The following is an 11,780-nucleotide window of genomic DNA, read 5'->3' on the forward strand; positions in this document are numbered from 1 at the left end:
AAGGCTTCCCCTCCACACATTCTCAGAAGAACAATTAGAAACTGTGTTAAGACAAGACTTGCCTCAATCAAGTTAAGGAGTGAAGATTTAAGGAGGATTGGCACAATGGAGGACCTTCAACAACTATTTCAACAAGGTTGTGCTGTTACCCTTAGACAGCCTGTTCACCTACATTGAGGTTGCAGAGTACTATTCTTTTGGTACTTTAATACAGTCCTGCTTACCACTGAATGTGGATGTTTTGCATACAGTCATTCAATAGAGTGTTTGGTTGCTGTCTTTGGCCCTGCTGCATTCTGGTTTTGACTTCAATTCCTTAGTTTAACAAGTAGATTTTGGTATAGATTGTTTGGCTGTTGGCTTTTGACTTGGATCCATATGATCTTGTAATAGCTTATTCTGTATTGTGACTTATATGTTGTACAGTTTTTCCTTATTTATATTAGCTTACCCATTCAACTAAAAAAAAAAAATCAATCACTTGCTTTGGGCAATAAGTTACTGTGTGTTTTTTAATCAAGTTTTAAATAAATAAATCTTTTTAATCATGTGGAGGAAAGCGAAATGAGTTCGGATAAAAATGTTTTAGATGTAGCCCAATCCTAACCTTTTAATCTGAGCACTGACTTGAGCCCACCTACTTCATGGATCAGGATCCAACAAAATCAAACCGTACAAAAGACACCTTCTCTAAGTTTCAATATAATGAAAAAGAAACGGTCTTACAAAACACAATTAGCTAATTTTTCCAAAAACATTTCATGCATAATAAGATGTTTTGTTCGTATCAGTAAGTTTTTTCTCTTAAATTTTTCTTTATTGCAAAACTTATGTAATTTTAGTTCAATTGCTGATTTTTTTATTTATTTATTTTTTTTTATCACTGACAAAAATAAATAAAAAATTGATTTCTTATTATTATTTTACCCTTTCACTGGTAAAGAGTAGTCAATACAGCTAAAAGCTGTATACATAGAGTATATACACGTTATTAGATGCCTGTTAAGTCGGACTCGGCCTTAACTTTAGGCTATAAGGTCAGCCTGGCCCAGTCTTTTTTTTTTTTTTTTACGTAAATTCGAGAATGAAATGCAACGTATTTAAGTGTCTTTTGATTCAAGTCACATAGCTAGAGCGGAGGCAGAAGTGAGAAAAAGTGATAAAATTTTAGTCATTCCGAGAATCGAGAGCGAGAACACGTGATTGAGAGTGACACTTATTGAAAACAATTTTGTGATTTAAGTATAACTTAATATTTGGCACTGATTGATCTTAAATATAATTTTTTTTTCGATCATTTTAAAATTTAACATATTTCTTTAAGTTAGTAGCAATTTAAAGAAGATTATTACTTAAATAAAAAATTTATAGACAAAAGAAATGTCCATGTAGATCAGTATTAATTGATACCATCATGGTGTACACGTAATGAAGATATACATAAAACATATATTTCACAGTTTACACCCGATTCCCACAATTGGACTATTGGGGTCAACTTTTAAGCATTTTTCATATAAATATTAGAAATCAACAAAAAGATATAAATATTAGAAATAAATATATTTATAAAATATGAATCCAATAACTATGGAACCTAGTCTGCTTTAGTTTGTGACGTTGAAACGGATGCTTCATCTAAGGCATGTTTGAGTTGGGGAAATAAAATGCGACCATAACACCAGTCCATCACTTGAGGGCATAAAGCTCCCACCAAAAACCACACCCTGTACCATTTTGGCTCGGTCACATGTCTTTCTCCTCGCCTCACCCCGTCAACAAGGGCTTCTGCAGCTCTCCTTGAAGTCATCACCGGAACTAATTGAAAAACAACCTGTCCATAACCAAGGGCCGATTCAAGAATTATTAATGAGGTAGGTGAATATTTTTTTGAGGGAGCTAATATTAGTAATAATTTTTTATTTTTTATTTTTGAATTGAATTAAAATTAATAAAAAAATAAATACAAAATTGGGATGAACTTAAACCCACCAAAACATACACATATATCCCCCTTATCCATAACCATTTTACGTTATTAATAATGAATTGATTAACCCACTCGACAAACACTAGTAAATGCATTAAACTAAAATACATTAATTAACGCGACAGAAAATATATATATATATACATATACATATAAACTTGTAGCATGTATGTAACTATGTGTAAATTTTACATTTCTTATTATTTGATTTATTTAAATGAGGTATACCTTAGATAAGTGTTCTTGTCTGGTCATGTTTGAATCTATAAACCCAAGAGTTACAATTGTTACTGTGATTGAAGAAGCCAATTCAGATTTCAACGTTTCAAAGAAATATATATATATATACATATAAAAGGCCATCAAGAGATCTCTTTCATAACACTACTAGATTAAAAATATTACTTTTGGAATCTGTATAAGAACAACAACAAAACTTTTTTTCAATTACTTTTGAAATATGTAAAAAAATATATTCAAAGTAATCTTTAATAATGCTATTTGTAACGAACGAGATAAATGTCTTGATCAGTCTCATGACAACATTTTTATATGTATTTACACTCACTTATAAATTGTACGCAAATCTTACACCTCTCTCATCCTTCTAGCTATCCACTTGGGTGAGGCCTACCTTAGACAGCTGTTCTCTTCTGAGCATTTTTGAATCTATAAATCCAAGAGTTGCAATTGTTACTGTGATTGAAGGTGCCAATTCAGATCTCAACGTTTCAAAGAAAGTTTTTATTGCCGATTTACTTACCTGAAGCACAATGTAAATAATAATAAAAATAATATGGAAACAATTCAGATATATATATATATATATATGGAGAGATTATTTAGATATAAATAATGCATATGATTAATTCATACACTATAGATGCCCATTGTGGGAGGGTGCACCAATGCAGCAACAGACGAAATGGCAAGAATTTTTCCCTTGCTTTTTTTGAGGTGAGGAATTGCAAAATGGGTTGGATAAACATATCCCCAAAAGTTTATGTCCTGTAGGAAAACTATATATTCAGTTTAAAATATAAAATAAATTAAGCAGGGGGAAAAAATAATTTGAAAAAATGTGTTATATACAGAAAGATTATTACCATCACACGTGTAAAATTCGTAAAATCTGTGACATCTTCAATTGGGCTTACAGAGGCAATACCCGCATTATTGACCAGATGATCCACTGTAAATTAAAAAGCTTCTTCAGTTTCAACAATTATATATATATTTAAATGACAAGCAACCAAGCTATTTTAATCTCATTTAGTTGTGTTATCAAATACTAATAGAAAGCTCACATCTGCCAAAGTGTTTGATAGCTTCATCAACAAAGCGCTTGCAATCTTCAACAATGGAAACATCTGCACAAACCTCCAGGACATCAGGAGAGCCCAGGCCACGAGCTGTCTCTGCAACCTTTGGAAGGTGGTGGGCATTCCTCCCAACTATCACAAGTGAAGCTCCTCTCTTTGCATACTGGTAAGCCATTTGCTGCATACACACACACATATATATATAAAGTTGATATATATAACTACTGAATCAATTTTGAAATTATAAATAGAGAATATATATATATATATATATATATATATATATATAAGAAGCATATGGAAGAAATTAAATGAAATGGCAATGGCTGAGCATGAACCTCTCCAATTCCTGATGTAGCACCAGTGATGAGAACTACTTTTCCATTCATGTTCTCTGGGGAGATGTAATATTGTAAGATAGTACGTATGAAGTTGAAGATGAAGACGGGAGGTAGGATGATACACAGAGACACACATACTACAGGCATAAGCACTATGTATATCAACTCATGAATCAGATCACTTGAATCCATTTCTGTAACTAAAAAGTGACAATGATGTAGCTATATATATATATATATATATATATATATATATATATATATCAACTCATGAATCAGATCACTTGAATCCATTTCTGTAACTAAAAAGTGACAATGATGTATATATATATATATATATATGTAGGTTCAACTAATGTAATTAAATGGTTTGTGATTAAAATTGTGGTGGTTGTGTAGTGCAGATAGCCACAACCCTAAAACCTACCAAAATTATGAAATGAATGGTACCCGTGGAGGCTGCAGACATTATTGGGCCCAAAATTTAATGTAGTGTTTTTTAAATTTTTGGATAAATTGCACTGGTTTGAGTTAATGACTCAGCGGACACTCATAATATTACTAATGTTAATTATATTTTTTTAAAAAATTAATGTTAATTTATGATAATACCCCATCATTACCCAAACCAGCAATACACTCACAGTAGGTATTCTAAGGGTAAACTTGTATTTTTCTCGACTGACATCAGCATAAACCATTAGTTGTTTAATGGCACGGAAGGTCCATGTTATTAATATACAAACTTTGAGGGAGGTCAATATAATTTGACAAATAAAAAGAAAGGTATGTGTAAGTTGACAAAATTTCAGGAAGGTCAATGTAATTATCCCTAATAATAATAATATAAAAATAAATAAATAAATAAAATTGTTCTCAGACCCAAACCTGACTTGGATCATGGGGTTTTACCTAACCCAAAGTGCCTAAGCTGATTGGTTGGTCAAGCGGACCTAGATTTCAAAACTAAAAAAAAATTACAATTTGATAGAATGATTTTGACTACCAAATATGTTAATGCACAATCATATTTCCAACAATCTCTTGTTGTTCGAAAGTGAAGCAAGAACAATCACTTCTGCTCCCGGAGGCTTGGGTGAGTTGGTAAGGTGAGGGCATTGGCTTGCATTGGCCAGTGTTCGGACCTTCCTACCTCTTTTATTATTCTTGACTTAGTTTGCTACTTATAATATGGGATCGGCGTCTGCAGCTGGAGATTTACCTAATGGTTACAAGTCTAAAGAACGGATGGTTGCAAGGATTCTCACGTCATTAAAAAAATAATAATAATAAAAAATAAAAAAAAAGACAATCACTTCTCTTTCCAATTTATCCCGAGAGCAAGAATATCGTTGGTCATGAATGGGATGGGATCCCCTTGCTTTGGGCAACAAGTTACTGTGTGCTTTTTTATCAAGGTTTTTCGAATATGATTAATGTTGTTGTCCAAACTAATGTGTACAGATACCAACATGACGTGACGTCTAACGACCAAAATTACGAAAGGAATTTGTACCCCTAAAGTTGACAATAATGACCCTAACTATATCTCATATTTCATGTCATTTTCAAAGTTTTTCACAGCTAGGTCAAGTTGTTTCGCTTGCTTGGTTTATAGAAAATTGATGTCATCCTTGTCAAAGTGTTTTTTTTTTTTTTTTTTTTTTTTTCTTCTTTTGGTTAAAGGGTAAGCTTTATAAAAGAAAAGATATGAACAAATAGTTCCAAATATACAACAAGCCAAAAGGAATATAAACCCTGGCAGCAATGGAATCACATCTAACCAAAAACAACCAAAACATTGAGAGGGAAAATAAGCAACACTAATTTTCAAAATTAATAAATAAATAAGCAACACAGTATAACCAAATTGCCCTGAAGGAAGTAGCACGCATTTTCTAGTAGCACTGAAAAAGTTATAGCAAGAACCATGATAGTCCACTAACAAAGGAGCAGCCCTGAAAGAATAGTTGCTGCAATGCTTCAACTAATTGAATCTTCCTTATGTCCACACCTCTCTTTAACTTAATAGACGCAAATCTAGCTCTTATGCAGCCCTTGATGAGGTGGATAATTTAATTAGCTGAGGAAGACACTACAACAAATTTAACCTTTTGTGACGAACTTTTGGTGACAAAGCTCATTTTGTCACTAATGGTATTCTTAGTGACAAAATATTATTCCGTCCCAAAAAACACACTTTTTAATAACGAAAATTTTATTTTGTTGCTAAAAGCCCGGCGAGAAACTCGACAGGCTTTCCCGCAGTTATCAAAAAGTTTTGGATGGAAATTTTTTGTTGGGGCTAAATCTTAAAAAATAATTCGTCACTATTTTAGCACAATAATGTGTCTTTTTTAATGACGTGGTTATTAGTCTTTTGCCTTAGCCCACCACTTGAGCTCAAAGTTTTTTAAAAAATATCGTGTTTACAACCTCATCACATTTTCTCCTCCCAAAACCCTACCGTCACGCTCTCAAACCCTAACACCGCCTCCACCACCGCCCAGGCTTCCCTCTCAACCAATCCACCCCTCAACAAACCCATATCAGTCATCTATTCGACAACTAACAAAGATCGCCCAACCCCCAACTCCCAATCCATAAGTACGCCTTCAATTCCGCTGCCTGAAAACGTGATCAAGAGGGCCGAATCTGATTCATTTTAATTAAGATTAATTGCTTAGAAAGTAGTATTTAATTTTTATGTTTGATTTTCACAGTCCCCATTGTTCCATTTAGTGAAAAAAAAAAAAAAAAATTCATTTTTTTTGCAGCTACAAGAGTGGCTTCGTGCGGAATTTCTGTATTCAAAGGCGAAGTGCATAAAGCCACAAAAACAGTTTGAAGAATTTTAAGATTCAAGAAGACTAGTGATAAGGGAACTTTGAGGTGCTGCCATAGAAGGAAAGTTGGGAGTTTGCTTTTATGTTTTAGTTTGATCTTTTGTATTAGACAATTGGAAATTTAGGATATATTTTGACTTAGAATCGAACAAATATAGAAATTTATTAAAATTTAAGTTAATTTTGTATTTGAACTCAGAATTACTATGTATTTCATAATAAAATTTAATGTTATGTTCAAATTTGGGTTGCTATATAGAGTTTGAAATGTGTGGACTTGTGTTTCTATTTGGACATTTTTTTAATATTAGTAAAAACGATAAGAAGTTTAGAAAGCATGCAAAAATTAGTTTTTAGTAACAAAAGGCATTTGTCATTGGGTAAGTTAGTGACGAAAACTTTCGTTGCTAATGCCCATAAAATGGGACAAACATTTTAGTCACTAAAAGGCAAGTAGATGTGACGAAAAGTATGGTCGCTAAAAGTCATGCAATAGTGATGAAAATGTTCACATTTTTGTCACTAAAAGGCAAACAGATGTGACGAAAAGTATAGTCACTAAAAGTCATGCAATAGCGACGCAAATTTTTTTGTCACTAAAAGCAAAGGCAATAGTGACAAAATTCTCATTTGTCACTATAGATCAACCGAGACGGTTATATAGCAACGAAATATTGACGAATGATTTTTCATCACTAAAAACTTTTAGCAACGAAAATTTAGCTTTTTGTGACGAAAAAAAACGTTGCTAAAGGTCACTTTTGTTGTAGTGAGACCTCTTTTTGAAACTCTTGCATTTCTCTCCTGCCAAATGAAATAGATGGCACAAGATAAAAGAAGTTTGTGAGTGATGAAGTGTTCCTGAGTCCAAGTTGCTGGGCACCAAGCAATCAAATCCTTCCAACTGTTTGGTTTAATGTAGAAGTCTGCTGCATGTTTGATGAAGTTCCAAATGGTTAAGCTAAAATGACATTTGAAGAAGATGTGATCCACTGATTCCTTATGTGCAAGGCAAAGATAACAGGCATTGGTATGGTGCTTCTTCAACATTTACTTTGAGTCCAGAGTTGAAAGTCTCTCCTTGAGAGCTAACCAAACAATGTATCCATGTTTTGGGATATGGTGCTTCAACCAAACAAGGTGATCCCAAGCAAAAGCAATAGAAGTGGGAGTAAAATAATCCATTGTAAGTCTACGAGAGTAGTCATTAGGAGAACTTGGAAGCCACTGAACTTGATCCAATTGTCCACTATCAATGGAAGGGGGAGGAGTATTCTGAAGCTGTGATATGAAGTCATGACTTTGGAAAAAGGGAATGTGGTGTAAGGAGCTTGGGATTACCCACTGATGGTTGGAAATTAGGCTATCAACTGTAAGGAGCTTAGGATTACCCACTGATGGTTGGAATGTGGTGTTGTTTCGTTTCCAAGGTTCGAATTTTCTTATTACGTAAATCTGTGATTTAAATTTCACTCGAGTAATGAAAAGTAATTAACTGGACATTCCTAACATCTTAATTTCACATTTTATTCGTAAAAAAATAAATATAAATAAAAAATCAACAGTCCTCCTAGAATCTAGCTCTTAAAATTCCTGTGGTCAAAATTTGTGTTCTGTTGATTACTTCTCATTACTCGTGTACAAGTTTGTGTGTGTATTATATATATATCAACACAATTTCCTAGTTACGTCCCTACATGCAATCTAAGATAGTAGAAAACTCTCGTATAGTTATCGGAATGGTATGGCGCAAAATATTCATTGATGAAAGTAAACGATACCCTAACCGATGACTCTAAGGGCCCGTTTAGGAAGTGTTGTGTAGTGTAGTGTAATGCTCTAACATAAAACAGAACAAGTGTTTTGTGATGTAGTGTTCTGAAATGCGAACAAAACATGTTTGGGATGAAAATTTAGAGTGAGAATTTTGGAATAAAAATTATTATTATTTTTTTTATGATAAAAATAAATTAATTACAGAGCTTGATTAGTTGATTTAGAAAAAAAAAAATTAAAACAAAACCCATACACACAGAATTGCAGTTGCAGAGAGAGAAAGACTAGGGCAATTGGGAGGCTGAAATGATTTGCCCTAAAAATGGATTTGCAGAGTTGAGAACGAGAATAGAGATAGAGGCGTAGGAAGGCTGAAATGATTTACCCTAAAAAAAATTAAAACAAAACCCATATAAGTTTGCAGTTGCAAAGAGAGAGAGAGAGAGCGAGAATAGAGATGGAGGCGTCTGGGAGGCTGAAATGATTTGCCCTAAAAAAATTTAAAACAAAGCCCATACAAACAAGAATTACAAAGCTTGTGAATGGCGAACCAGAACTGGAACAGCGGACCCATACACACAATCTGAAAAACAATTAAAACAAAACCCATACACACAATCAAAACCCATACAAACAAAAATTACGAAGCTTACGAATGGCGAACCGGAACTGGAACAGCGGGCGATGGAAACTAAAAGATATGGGTTTTAATGTTTTGAACAATCTGAAATAATATACCGATATGGGTTTTCAACTTCACAAATTTGAAGATTTTGTAAATTTTGAACTTCTCATTCTTGTAGATTTTGTAGTTTGCAATTGCAAAGAGAGAGAGAGAAGGCAAATTCTAGAGTTGAGAACGAGAATACAGATGGAGGCGGGTTTTGAACTTCTGATCCTTGTAGATTTTGTGTTTGCAGTTGGGGAGAGATAGAGAAGGGGGAGCAAGTTCCAAAGTTGAGAACGAGAATAAAGACGAAGGCGATTGGGAGGCTAAAATGATTTGCCCTAAAAAAAATTTATTATTATCTCTGCTACAGTTAAAAAAAATGGGCCTGGAACAACATAGAACACCAAATTGTTGTTCCAGCTTTTGGGCCAAATATTGGATTTGTTCTCCACTACTGTTGAGAACAAAACAAGGCGGGCCAAACAACATGTGTTCTAAAAATGGGTACTGTAGCACTGTAGGGAACAACACAGCACATGGTAGAACAAACACCAAATAGGCCCTAACAAAAGTGTTCCTTAAGTATTTGCATCTTTTAGATGCTATGTGTCAAAACTTTTGTTTGGGTCCCACCTGGATGCAAGTGGTTCTTGATGAGCACTGAAAAGTGCACATTTAAACCCGTTAAGCTTAAGCATTCTAGTACCTTTATCTATCTTACTTTACCGTTTTAGACTTATTACGTGTTATTTATATTTTCAAGCACTAATCCCAAAATTTAGCTAACTCAGCCAAATAAGAGCTTAATTGAAGCAATCCTGATATAAACCAAAGGAGGGAGCAAAGTGGAGAAAGAAAGGAGCAAAAAGGAATCAAGTTGTGCAGCTGAAAAGTTTGATCGATCGAACATCTATGATCGATCACAGTACTTCTCGATAGATCCAACCTTGGCCTTTGCTGAAATTCCAAGTTCGATCGATCGAACATCACCTTCGATCGATCGAACCCTATTTTGTCCTATTCAGATGATTGATCTTATCCACAGCTGTACGCCTACCAACCACTTTTGTCTTTTCCCCATAAATATCTTGAAAATATCCCATCCTTATCATTATCCGGAGGAGTCAGACCACTTCGATCGATCCAAGATGCAGTTCGATCGATCGAACCCATTTTCGATCGATCCAAGTTAGGGTTCGATCGATTGAACTTCCTCCAGCAAGAAAAAGTTAAAGTCCAGCTCATTTATTCCGTCCTTCATCCAATGATTGGAGAATATGCCTTGCACGACCACAGCTCATCATGGGGTGTATTTGACCTACCTATATAAAGAATATGATACACTTTTTGAGGGAGTCTCTTGTCACACATTGAAAATCATCTTAGAGGCTATTATTGGAGAGGAGGAAGGAGGGAAGCTAGAGCACCATTGGAGGAGATCTTCACCAACAAAGAGCAGCCATAAAGTTAGCCCTTGAGGGTTGGATCATCACTACCATGAGTGGCTAGACATCCTCTTGGGGCTAGAGTTAGCCCCAAGCATGCTTTCTATACTCTAATCTTATGTATTATTGAGGGATTAGTGTTGTATGATACATCTTGATATTCATGTATATATAAATCTTGATTATTTCATGGTTTGTATGGTTTAATGCTTCCAATTGACTATTCTATTCTATCCATATGTTTATGTATGCTAGAGTAGGATATTCATGTGCTTATCCCTAGATTTAGTGTTTTTGATGTATGTCTATGTGTATTGATGCTATAGATCTAGAGATTATCAAGATGATATGCTTAATGAATGATATTTTGGTTCATTTGATGGTTTATGCCTATTCTTGATGGTTTGTGCCTCTCCCCTAGTCTAGATAGTTTTATTTTCATGCTAGTAGTGTAGATTTAGTGTAGTGATAGTGTAATGTTAGATGGGAGGACAATCTACTCTTGATGTTTGATGTTCCATGTTTGTGAGTCCAAATGGCATATTCCTCTAATATTGTGTTGTATGTGGATTGTGAGCTTAATGAAGGATTAATGACTAGTTATGATATGTTGTATCTTTCACATGTGTTTAGACAATTTATTCCTCTCCCAATAGATATTTTGTACCTATCACATGATGTTTAGATAATGCATGTTTAACTAAATCATCCTTATGGATTGCTTGGACTATGAGCTTAATGAAAGGTTTAATGACTTGAATTGTTATTTTGTTATCTTCACATGATGTTTAGACAATATATTCCTCTACCAATAGATGTATTGTGGCCTCACACATGTTGATTGAGACAATTTGCACTTGTTGAGTCACCCTTACCAATTGAATGTCTTTTACACACACAACATTGTTGCAACACATTCATTTCCCTCATTAGTCACTTGATTATGGTTTGGAATAGTATTGTTTTGTGGTGATCTCTACACCCCAAGACATTTCCTTCTTACTTACTCTTTATTTTATTGCATTTTAATTAATTTTTTTCTAGAAGTAATCAACCAACCCAACTCTCTTTTGCAATCATTTGGTACGCTAGAGTCGAAGTTGAAATTTCAACACGTATAATCCCTTGGGACGATCCCTACTCACCCTATCTATATTTTATATAGAGAAAGGTAGTAGTGGCTTTCTATAAATGTAAAACTTGGCCACCTCCTAAATTCACAACTCTTTAAGCTTGACTTGGTATCGCGACCCTTGTAAAAAGGAAACCGGTCAGTTTTTGGTGCCGTTGCCGGGGATTAACGGTTTTGTTGGAATTAAACTAGACAATAATGTTTATTAGATTGCTTCTATTTTTATTTTTTTTTTTTTTTCCATTGTATATTCTTTTC

At 34.1% G+C, this 11,780-nt stretch overlaps 1 protein-coding gene across 2 annotated transcripts; it reads right to left on the reverse strand.

Moving 5' to 3' along the window:
• Positions 1 to 1,345: 1,345 nt before the first annotated feature.
• Positions 1,346 to 3,878, reverse strand: LOC132276191 (11-beta-hydroxysteroid dehydrogenase-like 4A). Of its 2 annotated transcripts, XM_059777511.1 has the most exons (6): positions 3,651 to 3,878; positions 3,298 to 3,490; positions 3,097 to 3,182; positions 2,867 to 2,998; positions 2,625 to 2,753; positions 1,346 to 1,834 (listed from the first exon to the last, which is right to left on the reverse strand). In XM_059777511.1, the coding sequence occupies exons 1-6, from the start codon at positions 3,843 to 3,845 to the stop codon at positions 1,598 to 1,600; spliced, it is 972 nt and encodes a 323-aa protein (XP_059633494.1). In that variant the 5' UTR covers positions 3,846 to 3,878; the 3' UTR covers positions 1,346 to 1,597. The 2 variants fall into 2 exon arrangements, with proteins under 2 accessions (XP_059633494.1, XP_059633495.1); XM_059777512.1 differs by lacking the exon at positions 2,625 to 2,753.
• Positions 3,879 to 11,780: the final 7,902 nt, after the last annotated feature.

Source organism: Cornus florida, unplaced genomic scaffold, assembly GCF_030987335.1.
Source record: "Cornus florida cultivar Cherokee Brave unplaced genomic scaffold, ASM3098733v1 CherokeeBrave_3.0.0_Hap2_Chr10, whole genome shotgun sequence".
NCBI classification, from domain to species: Eukaryota; Viridiplantae; Streptophyta; class Magnoliopsida; order Cornales; family Cornaceae; genus Cornus; species Cornus florida.